Genomic DNA, 21,892 nt, shown 5'->3' with positions numbered 1-21,892 from the left:
AAACATTTTTCTCTATAACTCGTGTCATTAGTGGTTGATTAAAGCCCTTAAGAGTGAAAGTTTATATCCCTTCTAAATGATTTTTTTTTCTCTATAAGGTAACTGTGGCTCTAGATTATATATGAATCCTACTAATCTTTTGGCCCAAGCATTACTTCCAACAAGGTGTTTCATAGATTAATTATGCATTGTATAAACAAGTACCAGATGTATCTAAGTAAGGCAAAACAAGCCACTGAAAAGAAGAAAACTGGGCTCTTCCCCTCAAAGTTAGTGATCCAAAGTACAAAATCACAAGTGCCTGCCTGTTTCCTCATTTTTCTAGACTTACCAAATATTCTCACCTTAAAGGGAAACCACCAAATGATTCATAACAACTGCCAAAGACAGACATGAAAACTTTTTTAGCTATCATGGTGTCTCCTTATGCTGTGTGATAGCAAAGATTTGATGTTATTAAACTCTAGCTGATATTACTCTGCTCTTGTCCTATCTAAGCTGTAAGATGTCTGAAGAAATCCACGCAGCCACCTTTTCTGGAAAATATGGCCAACTTTGTAAGTTATACATCTTCCTCAAGCCTGATTTGGTGTGATCTGTTGGCTTATACTTCTCTTGTGAAAGGTAGGCAGATGTAGGAACCAGGGCTTTCCTCTAATTTTTGTCAACTTTTGAAAACCTAGTACCCTGCCAGGCAAAAGCTGAGAGGGTCCTGAGCAATCAGGGTACAAGGACTGCCTTTGTAGGAAAAAATGCATGAGGGATTCAAGGGTTTTGTTGTCCTGTCATCTTTTCACAGCATCCAGACTCATAGATGGGAAAGGAGAAGGTCTCTGTCTATGATGCAGTACCATATTTTTTCAAGTGCCAGTTAAAGGGGGAGACTTTTAACAACAGAGGTATGGGCCTTTTCACTAACAAAAATGAATTATTTTTTGTCCTGAACTAAAATGAAGAGGAGTCTGCATCGCTCAGAATTGCATTTGGGGTTTTCAGCAAGAGCATAGCTGTTTTACCAGTCTGGAGACACACATTAGTAAGGAGAAAGCACATGACATTTCCCTGTAAGTGTCATAGTTTGAATACCTTCCCACTCAAAAGCATAAGAAAAATAAATCTAATAAAGACAATGTATAGGAATTGTCTGCTGTGGTCTTCAGAACATTTTTTAATATAATCACGTTTGGCTGGACTCAATACACAACGCAGTGGAATCCAAATGCTGTAGCCTTTAAATATTTGAAATATTTAAATTGTTTCCTTTCTGCTAGAGTTTAATTAACGTAACGCTCTTCTGTAAAACAAATTATTCTTACACTTACTACTCCTTTAAAGCAGATGGCAGTAACCGCTGCAGCAAAGTGGTTGCTGGCAAACACTGAACTGCCCCCACCAGCCAACAGGGGTAGGGCATTAGTTCATTAGGCTGTCTTGTTATTTGCAATGGAAACATACCTTGTTACAACAAGGCACGAGAAAATTAAAGCAGTCACAATAACACAGTTACACCACATCAGAAAACTGAAAAGAATCCTGCTGGCTGTTCAAAAAGTCAGGAGTAGATTTCATGGTTATTCAGGTTCTGGCAAATCTCTACCTGTGTGACAACTATAATTTTCACCACATCAGACTTCTCTGTTGTAACCAAAGTATTATCACTAATAAATGGGAATAGGAAATGGATTATAGGTTGGGGAAACTTACTTTTACAAAAAAATGTGCATTCAGAGTTCTCAATACATAGAAAAAATAGCTTCATCTACACAAAAAGCGAATTGACAGATTTAATCATACGTTTCCAAATCTGAACTCAGCATGAAGATTTTTTAAAAAGCAATAACTTTTTATACCACAATTCTGAGTATATAAAACTTCTGCATCATTGTTGGAACTGAACCTCCCACAGTTCTTAACTTTCAGTGACCTTGTCCTATGAACATCTCTTTCATATGGCGCGTGCTAAAAATAATACAATTATAGTAGCAAAGACTTACCTAAAATAAAAGAGGCAGTTAAGAGACATTCTTTAAGCCATCTGTTAAATGGCACAAACTGCTGTGGTAGCCTGTAAGCCCACCTGGTCAGTAAACATTAGTTAAGAAGGAAAAGCTACTTTAAAAAGAAACCCTTTGAATTCATCAGCCCCAATAAAATTGTAGATACCAAAGACAATTTAAAAGTGTGAAAAAGTCTCATCATACCAGAAAACAATAACATAATAGCTAGTACCTCCTGCAGTATAATCAAAAGTCACGAGAAGGGCTATCATTGATACGAAGGATGAGTTACCGCAAGGACAGAGCACTATTCCTTTGGGTATCTTGACCGGTGTTGGAAACAATTCAGCAAAGCATACAATATTAACAGTCACAGCGCTCTTCTGCGACTGAGGGTGGCAGAGGTCTAAACACAGACTGCCAGTAACCTAAAGGTAGCTATGGAGAAAGTGGGGTTACTTTCTTCACAAGGATGCATGGCAACAGAACAAGGGGTGATGGGCACAAGTTACTTCAAGAAAAACTGTCTGGATACAAGACAAAATTATTAATGCTGAGAGCAGTTACACATTGGACTAGGTTGCCCAGAGAAGTGATGGAATCTCTCTTGCTGAAGATATCCAGGTCTCAGCTTGACAGGACCTTGGATAACCTCGTGTAAGACCCTGCTTTCAACAACAGTTTAGATCTCATGATATCACTTTTCTATGATTCCCTCCACAGCACTGCCTACAGTACATACATTTTGCCCTAGAAAGTGAACTTTGTATGATCTTTTCAAAAGCACCTAAAAGCAGAATCTGAACCCAAGAAAGCTGTATTACATACAAGAACAGATGTGAAAGCTTTTGATTGCACAACTTCCCTCTCCATAGGACAGATAACAGATGGAGTGACCATATGGCCTTGAAAGACGCTATTATATACCAGAGCTCTCATTCCTTTAAACACCTTTGAGTTCTGTCATAGTCACAAGTCATTCATCCTTTTATTATTGTAGGGGGTACAGTGTGAATGAGTTATACTGAAGAAGTAACAAAGAGGTAAGGCAAGGTACCACATGAACTCTTGAAGTACAATTTTAATATAATCTGCCATTTCTTTCCAATATCTTTGAAAATAAATGAATTTGCTCAGTGTTCTTGGTGACCATACCAGTATGTATGTCATTTCTATGGAAGAAGCCACCAGTCCTGTGTTCCCATGCAAGAAAATCCTGTCAGTACAACTAATGCATGTCAGATGAATAAGCTTAGAAGAGCAAATGAGTGCACTGTCAAAACCATGTCATCAACCCACTTGCCCATTTGTAGTGATATTATGCACTCCACCGCCTCCGGTCACAGCCCAGGATAATCAGAATCCATGCTCAGAGTCATCTGATCTTGCAAAAATTAACGCAGCATAGCTAATAATCCACCAGAATTCAGAAACCGTAGTGGATTTTAAAAGGCAGCTTTATTTTTGTGCCTTGCATTTGAGGCAGATTAAATAAATTGAAAAGGCAAGGCTATCAGGCCATTATTTGTATTTTACAGCTGTCCAGTTAGAGCTGACAGACCCTCTTTGCGTGGCCTGTTGACTGATTAAGAGGCACAGTAAGTCTCTGGGAATCATAAATGAACAGGGTGGAGAGAGGAGAGATTGTTTTAGAGAAAAAAAAATCAAAGGCTGATGGAGTAACTCACTAGAAATAGTTGCACTTCTAGACACGACAAAGATTATCAAAAAAACTAACAAAGAAAAAAAAATATCCCCCAAACCACAGAAAGGAAACTAGATGACCACATTACAATTTTGACGTGGGAATCAGAACAGTGTTTGTTACTGTTCTACATCAAAAAACTGGACTGAATCTTCTTCAAGATGAAGAATAAGCAAAGCAGAATGAAAGGTAAGATATTGAAGTTTCAGATTAATGATGATATCTTTCTGTTCTCTAAGCATTTCCTTGCCAAGCAGTATTTATTTTAACTCCACATTGGAAGCTGAGTCTCAATTGCTGAAGCCAATTGTTGCAGAACAATATAATGAACTGAAAGTATTGCTTACTTTGCTTGCAAGAATGCTGAATTCTTACAAGTGAATTCTACAGTGTAGAATTCAATATTGCAGAAGATTATGTATAATTTTAATATAAATACAACCTCATTTTTGAGTGAAAATTAATGAGTAATTTGTGACAAACTGTAGTCTAAAAATAAAACTTTCATTTACATTCATCATATTTGGTTATAATCATACACTGTTACTCCTTTAATATGGTATTCCCTGTTACTAATTAATATTTAATCTCTGTAAGTCAATAAGCAGTACGTCCTTTAGTTTCTAAAGGTTTCAAATAGTAACTAGCTAGAATGTTTTTCATTTTGAAATAGTGAATAATAAAAATTATTTGAGGCTTCTCAAAAACAACGTTACAAAAGGATTTATCATTCTAACTCTCAAAGAAAATCTGGTTATTCAACATCATCTGATTATTATTTTGTTTTAATTTCATGCTAAGCATACGAATATAGCTTTAGGTGGCAACTTGTTTTCACAGGAAGATCATTACCAGGATATGAAAGGTAAAAACTATCATTTTTTTCAGTTAAAACTGGCCTGAACTCAGGGAGCAGAAGTTAATTATGAATACTAAATATTACTATGTACTCTTGTCAGCTCATTTACCTTTTTAACACCTTCTTGACAAATGCTTGCTGGTTGTGTAGAAACTTGTATCTATGGGAAGTACAGCTGGCATTTAGATAAGGGAATTAAAGCAGAAGCATAAAGATAGATATTTTAAAGAACAAACTTACAGAATCTAGATTGTTGAAGTACTGTTAACTGTTTCAATATTGATGTCTTTGAGGCTTGTTATTCTTTCAATTGCACATTAACTTAATTCTTTTTGGGTAGTACAGTTAGTAAAAACACAAAAAAAATAAATGTTCTACTTGCAATTCTTCTGACACAAGATGTCTCGAAGTTGTTACTACCACAGAAAAAGAAACATTCCAATTTAATGATTTTAGAAACTTTGTTGCATTCACATCAAACATCACTGCTTTGCTGATGACAAATCCTCCTGAAAACCATTTGTACTTAAGATAAAGCCATGGGAAGTACATTTTAAGGCCATGGAAGCGCTAACTTCATTCAGCATTGTAAGAGTACAATACGGTCTGTAATTGACTAATTGTAAGAGAAATTAATTCTTTATGCCATCTACATTAATGTTTATTACAGAGCTGTATATCCATTGCCCATGTATATTGCCAAAAGACAAACATTTGAAACTAATTTTAAATCTTTCACTTGTGATACAGGTAACTGGCTTTTGGGTTTGAGTGTCATCCTGTTAATAGGTGGAGTTCATGGATGTCCTGACAAATGCCTATGCTATACAGCTTCAAAGACTGCAGATTGCAAGAATAGAGGATTTACTGACATTCCTGCCCACTTACCTCCTGGAATACAGATACTACAGTTGCAGAATAACCGTATTTGGAGAATCAACCAAAATGCATTCACTGGAACACCGTTGCTAAAAATCTTAGACTTGTCTAATAATTCTCTTTCAAGTTTAGCACCAGGTGCTTTCCAAAAATTAAGATATCTACAGGTTCTAAACCTAACCAGAAATTTGATTCATTATATAGAAAACAAGACTTTCAGTTTCCTCCCGCACCTGAAAGAACTGGACTTGTCATCCAATAGCATTATACGTTTGCCTGAGACCTTTGGAAACAGCACAGGGAATATAACATTGCTGTCTGTGAAGCATAACAAACTTCAGAAAATGGAAAGAGTTCTGCTGGAGTCACTTCCAAACTTGAAAGTGGTTCTTTTCAAAGATAATCCCTGGCAATGTAATTGTAATGTCTTTGGCCTGAAACTGTGGCTGGAAAGCTTCTTATACAGAGGTAAGGAATTCGTCTCATTACATACAGTGCACATGAGAACACTTAACCAGCATCTAACTAATCTTCACTACTATGGCTTAACAATTTACTCCACACCTTAGATGGTCCCCTCAAATAAGCAAACTGAAATGTATTCTCATGCATAAATCATAATACAGGTGCTTTCATAGATACAGGTGGCAAACCAGAATCTCAGAGGAACTTTATATTAGCACAAAGAGAAAGAATACACACACAATCATATAGTATGTACAGAGACATTCTGGAAACATGTGTAATGTGTGCATGCATATATATCCATATGTACATATATAGATATATATTTATCCATATCTACATATATATATAAAACAAGCAAACTTGTGCACATACACTTGCTTTAATTCTACCAATGTATTTTTGTTAGAAACTAACCTACTGTTTAAAAGCTTTTTACCTGATGTATAAGGGTAAACATTGAGACAGATGCTAATACAGATTTAACTTCAGAGAACTCTGTGCAACCTGCTCCTGGTGAAGCTGCTTTAGCTGGGGGTTGGACTAGATGATCTCCAGAGGTCCCTTCCAACTCTGACCCTTCTGTAACTTAGGATTCTAATTCCTCTATAAGTTATTGCTTAGTAGCTCTTTAATATTTTAAGAATACTTTACCTAACAATGTATGTTACACCTTGTACAAGTTTAATCATGCCTAGTATTGCTTCCTAATTTGTTAACCAGAAAAGGTACTAAATTCATGAAGAATTTCCTACCAGAAATGTATAATGCCATCACATGGGGAAAAGTGAATTTTATAAATAAAAGAAGCCTCATATTTTGGTCACATTTTTTTGTGACTTTTAAATATGTTCACGTGTTATGTTGTAGAAAAGAGATTATGATTTAATTCTAAAGGAATCAAGTATTAAAAGAAATTAATTTATTTCACCCAGGAGGTATATTCAGACTCAGAATGTGATTGCATGTGAACTCTTGCATGTGATCAAATTACTGATTACCTACCTGTACACAGCAGTGGCATGGAGCACATTGCAACACAGCGTATGTGAAGATGGTCCATGTTGCCTGTGACTGAAGGACCGCCGTTTTCTGATAGGCATCAGAACTCTACACGCCTGCTGGAAAAGCGCTCTGGCTATGCAGGGACACAATTAATACAGGAATAGTCTCTGGGTGAGGTAAAGCCACTGCCAGAAGCAAGCTTTTAGAAAAGACAAAAGGCTAAACTCTTCTCAGGGTTAAAAATTATTAATATTTTGGATTGGTAAAACATTACATTATCCCAAGGCTTTAGTTGTATTATGTTGGAACTATTCCCTACAACAAATTTCAGCAGGAGTTCCAACTTTGCAGAAGAATGTAATGATCCAAGATAAACATATCAGGTTATCTTAATTACTCTGCCAGCAGCATAAGTATTGTAACTTCTTTCCAAAACCAATATTGTTTACAAATTCACTGATGCCCTACCATCTTTCTGAACATTGCACAGATTAATTAAATGAAGTGATACGGAATTTACAAATTCATTTTAGCAACACTTTTTAAAGGAAGCCCAAATACTATGTTCTCTTAAACATTTATATTTCCCTGAAATTACTTGTGTGTCACATGAAGAAAAGTCAGTTACATTGCACATAGATCTTTCTCATTACATGTATTTTATACTTGCAACAAAATAGTACTGTAGCTCTACAGATAATTCTCGCAAGTCCTAAAAAAATCTTGCTAGAGTTTCAACATTGTTTGCATTTAAAACTATTGTCTATTGTGTCCAATATAACTCTGAAAGTTTTCAGTATTTTTAGCTGAATCCAGCTCAGGCAGTTGCCATTTAACGCACACTCAAAACCAATTACAGAGAGTGCTTCGGTTCAGGTGGGACTCCAGTCTTTTATTCCACGCACACACATTTAGTTAGTTAAAACCATAAAAGGATCACAGTGGCAGGATCTGGAGTTTTATCTATAACTACATTCAAACGAACACGTTGGAGGCGTCTGGAACCATGCTTTGGGGTTGGCTCTTAAAGACAAAGAGACAAGCTGCTCTGCTCAGAACTGTCCTGGAATTCCATCAGTATTTGTGGAGCAGTCTCCTGATGTCAGTTTGGGTCCATCTGTGTTCATTAGTTTCACAGACAAAGTCTTTTCAGGATGCAAATTTCTATGCCTGGCTTTAGCTGAAAGGTGGATTATATTGGATGGAGATGAAGAATAAAATTCAGACAATATGATTAGTTAAATTTTTAAAATTAATAAACATTGGTTTTGGCCTTGTTGCCTCTTAGACACACTACACCCCTAAGGCTGTGGCGTATGGCCTAATTAGAAAGCTGAAGGCTACACTTGGTGTGCTTCTAAATGCTGAGGAACAATTGCATGGTTTACCAGGACTGAGGCTTCCTACTTCACTTACTGTTAAACTAAAAACATTCTCTGGGAGAGAGCAGAAGCTGGCTCTAAAAAATCATGAAATTTACCATTTGAGCAGGGTAACAGACTGATTAACCTTAACTCCTTTAGATCTCTGTAGATTTTCTTACCATCAGCCTTGCTTCAAAAATTTGCTCATGTATACATAGAACCTCATGAACTTTCTTCTTTGCCTCATTACAGTTAGTGTATGATGTCAGAACGATGACTTTTTCATGGAATATTTCAGTCAGTTGGGAAATCTTTACTGAGTCTATTTTTTTTCCATTTCTCTTTATAAAAAGAAGTAGTGGTATGAATTTGAATGGAATGAATTTACTGTTAACAATACCTCTTTGTTCTCACCTGTGACTTAGTTCTTATTTTTATACCACTGTTTTTTGCTTGTACATCCACAAAACCATAGGTAACAATTTCTGATTAATTTCTTCTTGCAAATACTCTTTTATATGAGTGTTAAAGTGTAATCTCCCCATTGATCTAACTGGGAAAAGATCTTAAAGATATAATTATAAATCTTTAAAAGTATAAAGTCAAAGGTGACAACAAATTTACTTCAGGTTTTTGTTAATTTTACATGAAGATAATTCAGAAACTACCAAATCTTAAGATGATAATTCTCTTGTGTTTTTTTGGTTTTTTGTTTTGTTTTGTTTTGTTTTGTTTTTTTTTCCCCCAGGAGGAATAAGTGATGGCATTATCTGCTCATCACCAGGGATCAGGAAGGGAAAGGACCTCCTCAAAGTTCCCTATGAGCTGTTTGGGGCATGCCCTTTAATGACAGCTCACGTTCATCGGGCTAGCATCCACCACCACAGCTTTGAGCACAGAAGTTCCCCGAAGCACGCTCATCACAACGAATACGGAGAAAACAGCCGCTCCAACTGTGAACCCAAACCAAAGCCCAGGCCTGTTAGTTTGCGCCATGCAATCGCCACTGTAGTAATAACTGGAGTTATCTGTGGGATTGTGTGTCTGATGATGTTGGCAGCTGCTGTTTATGGTTGTGCCTATGCTGCAATTACTGCTAAATATCACAGAGAACATTTGGCCCCGGTCAGACAGCATGGGACTCCTGAGGAAAAAGAGCCATTTGGTAGTTCCTTGGCTTGAATTACTTCTGTCTTTGGCTTCTTGAAAATAAAGCCCTCACTTCTGTTATAAAGCCTGGAACCACATTAGGATTGATTTAATAGCAGTCACTCCTTTTGTGTGTTTGTTTGTCTTCTTTTTCAGATTTTTTTTTTAATGTAAACTTATATATTCTTTGGAATATATATTAAGACTTTATGTAGAAGAATGTAAGTTTGTCTATATTTTGTGTAAGTAAATTCTGAAGCTGCTATTTAAGGCTGTTTGAGAGAATGAAATCTTGATGTAGCCACTTTAAAATATTCCATTCTCCATTACAAACTGTCAATGTAATATTAGCACAGTGTATGAGTTATGCTGCAGCTACAGTCAGTAGCCAACATGAGTGAACCTTCTGCAAAGCAAAATACAAAATAGCTACAAATGACTGACCATATTTTAAGATCTCAGAATACCTGGTATATATCCCAAAATACAGGTCACAATCACTTTTAGAACCTGCCAGTCTACACACTGCCAGTGATAAATATGTCAAAACCATTCCCAAATACATTTTTTGACCTTCCAATCTGCCCTAGAAGACAAGAATTAAACATCACTGTTATTTAACTTAGAAAATAGGAAGTACCTTGTTAATTATCAAATATAATTTTTAAATTACTTAGTAGGGAAGAAAGAAGCGAGTTGAGAAAATACTGAAGAAAGAAGAAATGCTACATTATTTCAGATACAAGAACTGAGACCAGCACATACAGCATATATGAAGAGACACTACCTGTTATCCTGCTGGCACACATGCTTGCTACAGACATTTCTGAAGCTTCTTATTCCCAAATCCACACACAAGTGTTCTGTTTTGCAAACATCATGACTGCAGATGCAGCTGCCATCATAGTGCTGCCCTTCAGTACAGAGCACAATAGTTGCATGTTCACAAATTCTGTCCCACAGAGAGAACATGCAGCTGGACTCAAGGGTCCACCCTAACTGTCTGCAGAGCAGTTTTGCCATCAAACCATTTGAGTAATATGAGTTCAGAACAGAAAGAATATTTCAAATGTGCAGAATTTTTTTTTAATAATTCATAGAAATTATTTTAAGGCAACCAACAGAGGTCAGCAACTCCATCTACCTTTTCTAAGACCAGATAAAATACATTTAGGTGATATGTGAGAGCTGTCAAATGTGTTTTCTTAATCTTTCCAGTCACAGGGTTAAAGACCTATCTTGGTAGTTAATACAGAAATCAACAATGATTATAATTTAAGAGCTTTTCTGAGCATCTATCCTAAAGCTTTGGTAAAAATCTTGCCAGTTTATTCCATTGAGCAGAAGACTTAAGGAGAAGGGCTGGGTAACAGTCTGCAATAAGGGCAAAAGGAGGCTGTGTTGTGGCATTTGGAGACCTCCCCTCTCCTTCCAACAGATGGATTCCAAGATCAAGTTCTGTAGCTATTCTAATAACAGCCTCAACTGAGTAATAGGCTATATGGCAGGAGTCATGTAACCCTTGCTCTTATCTATTTAGTAATAATTGCAACCTAAATATTAAAGCTCATTCCTGCAGCTGCAGTTACTTTCATGTCCAGAGAAAATTAAGCATCTCAGTCTTAATCTAAATCTAGCAGACATTGAAAACAATCAATTACTGTCTGTCTTTTTTTTTTTTTTAACTGCTAAATACTTCATATTATTATTAGACTCTGTTCATTCTTCTCTGTCCCGAACTAAATAAACCAAGCTGTTTCAAATTTTCCTGAAAGAAGGCCACACTCTCCAAACTTTATTTTTACCTCCTGCATTCCCTGGAACATTTTCAGTTCTTCTACATTTTGTTTAAAATATGGTACCCTAGACTGGGCACATTACTTCTGCTGAGACATCATTGTAACAGGATTTTTAGAATATTTGTACTCAGGCTCTTTAAATCTGATCTCTTGATGATGTAGCTCACAAGCAAGTTTGCTTTTTTTTTTCCTTTTAAAGATTCAGTAAAGCTTAATGAATAATTATTTTCAGAGCTAGAGTCATCTGAGTGTGTAGATTTACATCTTCTAGTCTTTTATCTATTTATTGCAATAGTATTTTACAAAGCAAAACATAGTTTTTCAGATAGAGAAGACTAAAGTAATACAGGATAGGATCTTATTGCCCATGGGCCAAAAAAAATTGACACGACAAATCAGTGCTTTTCTATGGTGACAACCTAAAATAAGCACACTTGTGCTCAAACTGCAGATCCTAAGATAAAAGCTAATAAACCTCTGACCTCCAGAGAGATTTCACCCACAGTGTTTCTAATAGGCTCAGATACAGCAATGCTGCTTCTATCACAAATAAGTTTACACTTCTGATATCTTCAAGCAAAGGAAAAACAAGAACTGACTTGGTAATTCCTAGTCAGGAATAACCAGAACACCTTCCTAGTCATTAAAAAACAATCCTATCAACAAAACCCTTTCAGCCTTTTCTGACTGTAAAACCAATTTTTAAAAAGAGAGAGAGAGGAAAGAGGTGAGGAAGAGGCAATGAAGGGCACAACAACATTTAAAGAAACTCTTTCCAAGTCATATTTAAGATGTTTTGGGGATTTTCATGCACACATAAGGCTATAAATTGATATGGAGTTCTGCCAGAAAGCAAATATTTCATATTTTCATTAGTTCACTCTGCTATGGGAGCAGAGCAAGCCTACCCATGCAGAATCTGATTTATACTTTCTAACTTCCTGTTTGCTAAAGAAAGGGGAAAAAATACAAGAAAAACCACCAAAACAATAAAAAAAAACCCCAAACAAAACAAAACAAAAAAAACCCCATAAAACAGAGATAATTTTCTTGTAAGTTTTATAAGATTATATATAACATTTACAAATGTTTTTAAATTAATGAATTTGAGTTATTTTCCTTGATAAGCTAATAGCAGACATTCAACACAGAAGTATTGATTCAATGCTTAAATAATTAATGCAAAATTATTTCTTTTTCTGTAGAGGAAACAGAATGTTCAGCTACTGAAAAATAGAGATAAAAGGCACAATTTATGGTCCATAACAATTATTAACTACAAGTATAAGACTGGATCTAGGGATTCCCCACAGAACTGCCCTTAATTTGTAAAGCTTAGCAATGGACATCTGCCGCTGAAATAAGTTGTCTGCACAGATTTATTTTTCAGATAAAGGTTCCTGAGAAAGATCTGTTGTTTTTCCAGCAATCTCATGAGAGGTATTATAGTGAGCACAGTATTTTTTTCTAATCTTTGCAAAAAACACTCTTCCTCCCAAAGTCAACAAAATATCAGGACATGCTACTCTGCAATGTTTTTAAAAATACAGAGAAAGGACACATATTGTTGTGTTCCTGTCTTTCATGTAGAGGCTCACTGTATTACTCTGTTTCAGAAAAAGAGGTTTTCTAAAATTTCAATTTAAAACAGAGCTTAAAAACTACAATATGCCGATGTTCCTTACAGAAAATGTCCTCAGTATCCATATTGAAGAAACAAAGCTTAAACTGAAACATACTTGCTTGCCATATGTGTCTTTCCATCCAGAGCTTGCAAAGAGTCAACCAAAATTCAGCTGCATTACTCACTAGTGATACAATGTCCCAAAAAAATCAGGGTCTCTCTTCTTGAATATCAAAGTACAACATTTAGTGACATTATACGTAGCTTATCTTTATCTATCATTAACAACATTAACAAAAAATACTGTTGCCTACTAATAACCATTTATCTTTACTGGCCAGAAGACAAAGACTCACAGGCTTTAGTTAAGCATCCAGAAAGCATGCCTACTTTTACAACTTTATCTTTGAACTTGGCTGAAAGTGGCATAGTAATAATTATCATAAGAGAGTTTTGGTACTTCCTGGGTTTATACGACCTGAAACGTGACTGTATGCTCCCCAGATGACAGAGGCAGTAACATCAATCAGCTGGATGTGGCAGTAAACCACAACAGTGGAGAAGTAGGAATTAGAAACCCATAATAAACAAACCACTGACTACATACTTCATAACTGCCTTCAATAAAAGCTCTTACTGATTACAGAGGGATCCCCCAATGTTTTAGGGCTACATACACTGTGCGTTGGGCTTTTTGCATAAGGCTGCCATCCTCATTTCAAAACACAACAAACATATGAGAAAACACTTAATAGTTGGACATACACTCTGTTGGGGGTGGGGGTGGAAATAAATTACTTAATCCACAGTATTTAAACTGGTATTAATGTATTCATATACTATGTAATTGCAGCTTCATACTTGCACAGCATTATTTGAAGCTTTCAACAGGACCTGACAGCTAATCTGCTGCCTTGTTCCGTAATAAGGGATTTATTTTGCTAGCAGCAGAATTATTTAGCTAAATGCCCTGAGAATCGGATTGCTAGTAGATCACAAGGATCTTCCTCCTACCCAAATAATGTCGTACGAAAACCCAATGAACCCAACAAAAATTCCCAACAGCAAACCAGAAGCAAAAAGCAGAATTGTCCATGCAATTTACGATACATATTAATAATATACATGCTGGGATACTGTTCTAATTCACCTATCAGAGCCCCAGATTCTCTGAGAACAAGTGGTGAGGAAAGACCAAGAATTATATAAACAGGGGTTAAACTATCAAGCCAACACCAGCAGAGAACGATCTTAAGAAGCCCAGTTATTCATTTATTCCACACACTAATTCTGTATGGCAAAACGAATTGAGAACAAATAAAAATTAATACAAATATGTGAATATGCCATCTAACTTCAGATTCCCCGTTGAGCCAATGGAGAGAGGCAGGGGTTTACCACATGCTCTGAAGTATTCTCTGGAGGACCTTACCCCTCTCCATGCATTACCTACAAACCATGTTTCCGAAGTCACAGCTCCTAACCCAAGTCTGTGAGTTGTTCAATATCAGACTGTACAAATACACATTTTTATTTCCCTGAAAACATTAGTCTATATACTAGTATTAGATTTATGAATACGAAGATAACGTTCAAAATGAACAGGAAAGTGGAAAAACGTAAACTAGTAGTTTTCCACCAAAGCACGAAAAGCATTTTGAGGGATTTACTACATGCTACTGCTGAATATAATCTTCTGTGGCTTATAATGTGGAGTAAAGATTAGGTAAATCACTGTCTTGCCTGACAAGGAAAACATCTATTTAAGAACGCTTCAAAAATTTGGTTGGTGTGTCATTATGATGGCATATTCATTTTCCCTTAGGCCTTCATACTAAAATGCAATTTTATAGATGGATTCATACATTTTAAGGACTGTGAATGACACTGACATTTGCTTGAATATTTTTTAATAATATAGCAATACCAAAGCAATGCATGTGAGAAAAAAGGGTGGAAAAAAGTATAAGTGCAGAACAGATGTATTTACTCTATGTGCCATTGCAACAATAGCAGATTTAACATTTACTGTATCTGCCACTCCTAGAAATACCAGTACTTCAAGCCACTTTTGATTAAATTATTGGGATGCACTTTTTCAAAGCATGTTCTGGGAGCTTATTCAAAGAGAGATGTGCATGCAAACTTCATTTGAATTCACTCAAAAAAACCCTGAATGGAGCGCTGAAGTTGCATATATCTAACTATTAACACATCAAAAAGGGAAAAAAGGGAATGAAGAACAACAATTTAGTGTTGTAAAGGGATTTATTTTCAGTTACAACGTGCAAATTTTCCTCCACAAAATTATAAAATAATCTTCCTTACTTACAGCCAGATCACCGGAAGCCTCAGTTACTGGAAAACTGGTATATTTACAAATTTTCCTTTCAAATTGCTGTCCTGTAGAGGCTGATTCAAACAGGAAGATTAAAAAAAGCTGAAGTGTGACCCGCCTCAATCTGACATATTTGTATTTTAAAAACAATATGAGATTGTAGGTCTTTCCTGTTTTCAAGGCACAGTTTGAAATATCTTAAACAGCAGGATCATCAGGTCACTTTCCTCTGGCCAGAATAGAGGCATTCAAAATTGCATGCCATTTTTAAAAAATTACTGATGAAGTGAAATCTTTACCATATCTTCTTTAGCTTATGGATGGGAAACAAAAAAGAGAATCTAAATCTTCAAATTGTGTCATTCAACATACCTGGGGTACTTTTAGCATCTTGACTAGCAATATTTAACACTGAATAACTGAATTTATTTTTATATTAATGTTTGTTCTTATAGCTATATAAAAAAGAGAACAACGAAGGTGATAGATGATGACACTTGTAAAAAATCTCTATCTCTCACCAGGGATTAGAGAAAAAAAACAAACAAACTTGTATATGGGCTGGTTATAAAAACAACAGACCAGCTTTGAAAAGTTAAACGCTGGAAAGATAGAAGATCGTGGGCTTTGCTTGGGACAATTTGTTTGCCAGTATAAAACGACATTCCTTGTTTGGATAGTGAGGATGTTTGGTAAAAGCACTTAAGATCAAAAAAATCAAACTGTCAGTGAACGAGAGAGGGTTAGACTGCCTTTTCTTCAGGGTCAGTAACACTTCCTACATATGATTACAAAGGCCTGGTTATTATGTTTTAGATACATATTTTAGTGTATATTTAAAGATATATATATAATATAACACTAAGCATGATCTACTGTTTTCGCAGAAATCAGTAGTAGGTGTTTCTTTTATTCTGCTAAGCCATATGGACACGTTTCTTTCCAAGAAATCTCTTATGTGATAAATTACTTCTTTTAGTCTCACAGCATTACCGTGTAGCAGAGAGGAGGGAGTAACCTAACACTTACCATGCCCTTATGTTACAACACCATCTACTATGGAATTACATGCATCTGCCATGCATTTAAGGACAGATTCCCTGGAACCTTCTGTGTAACATACCTATTATAAAGACAAGATACTATATAAAGATATGAATCATCAGTAGTAGAAAATATCTCCATTTTGGTTTCGGTTTGGGTTTTTTTCAGCTTTTACTGCTTGGCAGCAGAAGATAGTGACTGTGAGAAAAATCTGGCCGTCCTTAATCATTCTGAAATTGACAGTAAATCTATTCTTTTGAAAGGACTACATAGAAAGTATAACTATTATTCAACATATTCATGAATGGTAGACTCTGACCCTTATGGGTCTAGTATTCTCAGAAGAGCTATAGACTTTTTGATAACCTTTGCCACAGGAGGTTATGAGAATGGCTGATCTTCAGGCCACCTGTATCAGGAATGCTTAACACAGAAGAAAAACAAAAACACCAATCAAGAAGCTTGCAATTGTGCAGGAAAACAGGGTTCCTTCTGCACTGATTTTTCTCTTCTGTCTAAACAGGAATTATTGCAATCGTTCTTTTTATGTAGCAGCAGAAAAGAATGAGTCAGGGTAGATTGACAGAGCTATGGTAATGCTTGAATGCACATCCCAGGCAATCACTCTTCTTTGATAGAAAATGACTGTAAAGATGCCTGTACACAAGAACAACATGGATTTCTTTTCTTTCCACCATTACACTGAATACAAGCAATCTTCAGATTACTGGAGTACTTTAATTTCTCTCTAATTTAGCTATACTGAGCTTCTGTTAATCTACTAGTCCAGTTAAGTTCACACAGAGCAACAAGGTCTTGCTTCTTTTCAGAAACTACTGGTCTGGCTGTATTGGTAAAGCTTTTAATGTTTTTAAAATGAACAAATTAAAATATTCCTTGGTTTTGATTAAGACCCCACAGAAAAGCATGTGTGCAGGGAGGACTCATTTTGTGTTTTCTATATCCTCATTTCAGCTATGATAAATAGGAAGTCCAGTACAAAACTGATAATATATAAAATATTTTGGAAGAAAATATATACAAAACTGCTTTAGGTATTTCTTCCTCCTACTTTGGTACCATAGAAACAAAACTTCTTTGTATTTTGCATTTTTTATTGATACATGGCAATATTAATGAAAAAAAACAAACCTATTATTTCTATCTGGGTGTTACAGAACTAATAATTTTAAACCAGTTTCTACTGCAACATTTCCAGCATGGAAAGAACATGCTGATGACATTCAAACTAGGTTTCAGAGTTGTACCATTTTTTTTATATGCTTGTTTTCCAGATCTATGTACATAGGACCTTTGCAACTGACAGCATAACCATTTGCTAAAATGAAAAGACTGTGATATAAAGACACTGAGTAATCTCAGTAATCTTTACGATGACTCATATTCACATGGTATCATACTGCCATTCTATGTCCTGAAATGGAGGCACATTTAATGGTTTTTCTGTGAAAAATTTGCATGCCTCTCTGCAACATGGATGTGGTTTCAGAATAAAGAGAAAACAATATTTATTTATTTATTTTTAACCTTGGAAAAGGCTTCCCAGAATGGGTGTGCCCTCTTCATCTGTGGAGATATTCAAGACCTGACTGGACACTTCTGGATAACCTACTCAAGCTCAAGATTCTGCTCAAGGTCTAGCCCACTGGGATTGGACTAGATGACCTCGAGGTCAATTACAGCCTCAGCCATTGATGTATATAACTAGTCTGCACAAAAATAGGCACAAAAGAATTAAGGAAAATTTGTACTTAAACTTTTAAGCAGCCTTGTATTAAACAAAAATGGACTATTTCTTCTCATCTTGTTCAAACTCTAAATTTCAAATGACTATGAGACTAAAGACTATGCCTGTGTATGATTTAGTCCTTCATTCTTCTCACTAGGTGTCCAGAGCTTTTTACTAAGCCCTGCTATGGACTTTTTCAGTAAGGCTTGAAATTCCAGCTTCTGCTTGTTCTATGAAGAAAAGTTAAGAACTCTTGATAATTTTCATCAGATATTTTCTTCAGTGTTCTTTAATACATTTTTGCCCTAAAAATACTATGTGAGATCTGTAATCTTTAATTAAATATCCCAAGGGGCTAATTTTCATGGGTTTTGTGAACAGCGATAGCCTCTTTCAACACAAAGGGCTTTTAAGGTCTTCTATTGTACTGTAGCTTTTGAGCTAAAATGCATCTATATGGAAGTACATATATGAAGGTTCAAGTACACACTATCTAAATCTCAAGAGAAACTTTTTTCAGTTTTTTAGAGCCTGCTTTACTCCGTGATGACTTCCATTTGCTTGCTTCTGTCCTCATCTCTTGCCTAGAACTGTCTAGGTGAGCAGTATCTTTAAAAATTAATTTTAAACAAAAGCATAATGATAAAACCATCACGTTTCCTCCAAAAAAAAAAAAGGACATAAAAAGAAGTGTGTACATAAAATGTAGAAATCCTATGCTGCACTTACCCAGATGCCCTGACATTCATGGCTTGAAAGTAGAGATTCAAATAAAGGGCCTGAAATGAGTTCAGTCATCATGCAATACCAAAGAATACAAGACTGTAATGCTGAATTATATCAGCAGTTAGCATGAACTGTACTGCCTTTCACACGAGCATCAGAAGAGATGATTCGGTCTTACCTTGGCTCAATTTTTAATAGCTACGTTACTACCTGAATTCAGATATCCTATATTGACTGACTTCATCTTGGCCACCAAAAAGAATACTGATCTTACATGACTCTCCTAGTATTTCAAGACTAGAGTGATTCTACAATTTTTAGATCATATTGGGAAGAATAAAAAATAAAATTCCACCACCATCTTTTATTCTCCTTCACACTGTAATACAGACTGTTTGAAGAAACTTAACATTTCAGTGTAAATGTTATATAGGAGATGTGGTCATAGACAACACTAAGAAAAAGAAATTTCGAGCATAAATGTGTTTAAATCTAAAAAACCTCTGCATTCAGTACTTTTCTCGCTTTCTCTCCTGCAGATAAATAGATCTCTGTGTAGCCAGTAATAAATATGATGCTGCTACACTTACATATTACTTATTTCCTTCCACACTTTTTATAGAAATTTGCATTAATTTAAGAAAAAAAACCCCAAACAACCAAAAACTCCCAATTAAAAGAGGCAGGAGGGGAAAAAGAAAAGACTTTTTTTTTGTCAGTAAATAAACATACTGACAGTGAACTGGTTATTAGTAGGTACAGATGGTGAAACAGCAGCAGTGACACAAGTTCTCTATAGTATGTCTGGAGACTCATTGATTTTAGGATTTTCTACCTATATTAAAGAGTTTGAGTCTTCCCTACTTGCAATAAGCCTTAGTGTAGATTTGCTAAATCTACACTAAATTAGCTAAAAACAATAAAACAAACAAACAAAACAGAATTAAAAAAGAAAAAAAAAACAAACGAACTTTTACAAAGAATAGAAAATAGAAGAGACTGCAGATTTTGTACTACAAGTTGGGTTTGTTCCTTTTCTTCCCCTTGTTGGCAGGTCTAATTCATGTTTCCATTTTATAACAATGTTCTAGTTTCCCTTTGCCAGTTTTAAACTCCTGGTGTGATCTGCAATGAAGAACATTCTGGCACAGCTTTATTTTCAGTTAAATCCTTCTAGGGAAAAGAGTGATTTTACATGAAACATGTATCCCATCCTGCTGCTTTCTGTAATCCACTCAGACCAAATAGGGATGAGGAATATTTACTTCACACAAATTAAAATGAGACACTTTAAAAAAATTTAACCTAGATGTAGGTATTTGAAAACGTTACCCATAATCCTACTTTAGTCTCCCAAGACTGGTTAATAAAATCTTCAGACTTCTCTCATTTACCACTGCTCAAGCTTCTGCCTCCGAATCCATTTTGCTTACAACAGAATATTGTCAACCTTATAGTAAAACCTAAAAATTAAACTAGATGCTGGGTGCATTGTTGAAACTTTTCTGATGGAAAAAGTAGGACTGACAGCTTGCATTAATGATCTCCAACTTAAAGAGGACAAAAATAATACATTTACTTTTTTGTCTCTGAATGGCTGCAGCTGAGTGATACTTTCATGGAAGACAGTTTGCACACATCCAAAAAGACCCACCCTCCACCCCCCAAAACCTCCATTAAAAAAAACCAAACACCAAACAAACAAAGCCCAACCAAATAAACTTGAAAACAGGCAACCATAAAAGTGAGAAGTGAAACTGTATTCAAAGCAAATTCTTTAAAATGCTTCATACTGAAAAATATCTAGTGCACACTTTACAGAAATAAAAGTAAAAAAAATCAATGATGTGCTTCAGAATGTAAACACACTGCTTGTGTTTTTCATGGCATAACACATATATAGATATCATGGAAATCTTTGGTATTAAAAAGCTTTGAAGACCCTGTCTTTATTTTAGATAGAAAATCCAAGTAATTTTTAATTCAATATTAAACATAATTATTTGAGAAATGAAAGTGATATCTGCCTCTCTCTTTTACAATTACTACAAACAAATCCCCAAAGCTTGTTGACACAGTATTCGAGTTGGTTATGTGCAATAACTTCTTGAAGCCAACACTATATTGCAAACACTAGTGAGGAAAGAATAAATTTTAGGAGGCCTATTAACTTTACACATTTTACATATGATGGTAAACTGCACAGTGAGCATTTTGTTAATGCCAAATGACAGAGCATTCTAGAAATAACATGTCAACCTTCTTCATTGTACAGTGAAAACTCAAAATTACATCTTCAGCAATTTGCAGATATCTAAATTTACATTAGTTAAGAAATGCTGTTTTAACAGGAGTATGAAGTCATAATTAGGATTTCCTGTTATATTTTGGAAGAGTTCAGTAAGTTGTGAAGAATGTATTCATGCAAGCTGGAGTCAGAAGGGTGCTTTCCTACTGACCTTATAAAATCTATTATTATCAGAGGAGATATTCTGTTTGAGGAAACAGATTAGAGATTTGTCAATTATCTGGCACATTCTTGCTCTTTCAGGATTCTATTCTCTGTATCTTGCTGTCTTTTCAATCATATTTTAAATACGAGAAAAACAGGATGGTTCTTGCTTTGGTAGGTACCTAAATTTCCCTGAGATAAGACAGCTTGGTTTCTGGCATAATAAACCATAAGACTTCCCTAAATTAATTCCCTCTTCAAAGTCAGTAACCATCAGGAACTAGAGAAAACTGCTCAGAAGAGCATCTGAACTTGAGTGAGGAATATCCAACAATTTAAAAATCAATTACTCTATTTTTAAAAACTGTAGAGTTTACCTCTAATCTGTAGTCGTCAGACCTTTTAGTCTTTAGGTACTGTTATAGTCTTGGCTGATACACTGCAGAGCTTTGTTATTCAATTTATATGCTCTGATGAAATCACATTTCTGATAATCTAGACAAAATGACCACTTCATCATTTGTTCTAGGACCGGATTTTCAAGCCTGAACACTGGGTGGAACCTTTGTACATCAACTAGTCATTTCTTCTATTCCCTTTTTCTTTCTATAATATATTCTGATTTAAGATAATATAGAGTTGCGTCTACTAAAAATGCTTCACTCATATTGGTTATTTACATTAAGTCAAACTCCATAGCTCACAGGGAGCTTAGAAAGTCAAATAATAAAGGATC

General features: G+C 35.4%; 2 protein-coding genes across 6 annotated transcripts in view; one reads left to right on the top strand and one right to left on the bottom strand.

Annotated features, from left to right (window-relative positions):
• CACNA2D3 (calcium voltage-gated channel auxiliary subunit alpha2delta 3) overlaps positions 1-21,892 on the bottom strand; it is a 469,002-nt gene that overhangs the window by 67,593 nt on the left and 379,517 nt on the right. The window lies entirely within an intron of this gene.
• LRTM1 (leucine rich repeats and transmembrane domains 1) lies at positions 3,322-16,990 on the top strand. The gene is made up of 3 exons (XM_014279606.3): positions 3,322-3,891; positions 5,312-5,908; positions 9,023-16,990. Exons 1-3 carry the CDS (start codon positions 3,864-3,866, stop codon positions 9,454-9,456), a joined length of 1,059 nt encoding a protein of 352 aa, XP_014135081.1. The 5' UTR covers positions 3,322-3,863; the 3' UTR covers positions 9,457-16,990.

This window comes from Falco cherrug, chromosome 4 (assembly GCF_023634085.1).
Source record: "Falco cherrug isolate bFalChe1 chromosome 4, bFalChe1.pri, whole genome shotgun sequence".
Taxonomy (NCBI): Eukaryota; Metazoa; Chordata; class Aves; order Falconiformes; family Falconidae; genus Falco; species Falco cherrug.
Note: the sequence above shows the minus strand (reverse complement) of the source record. Positions and strands in the feature narration are given on the sequence as shown.

Coding starts and splice junctions, on each gene's coding strand:
- LRTM1 (XM_014279606.3), top strand. CDS start 3,864: ATGAAGAATAAGCAAAGCAGAATGAAAG. Junction 3,892..5,311: donor TAAGCAAAGCAGAATGAAAG/GTAAGATATTGA, acceptor CTTGTGATACAG/GTAACTGGCTTTTGGGTTTG. Junction 5,909..9,022: donor GGAAAGCTTCTTATACAGAG/GTAAGGAATTCG, acceptor TTTTTCCCCCAG/GAGGAATAAGTGATGGCATT.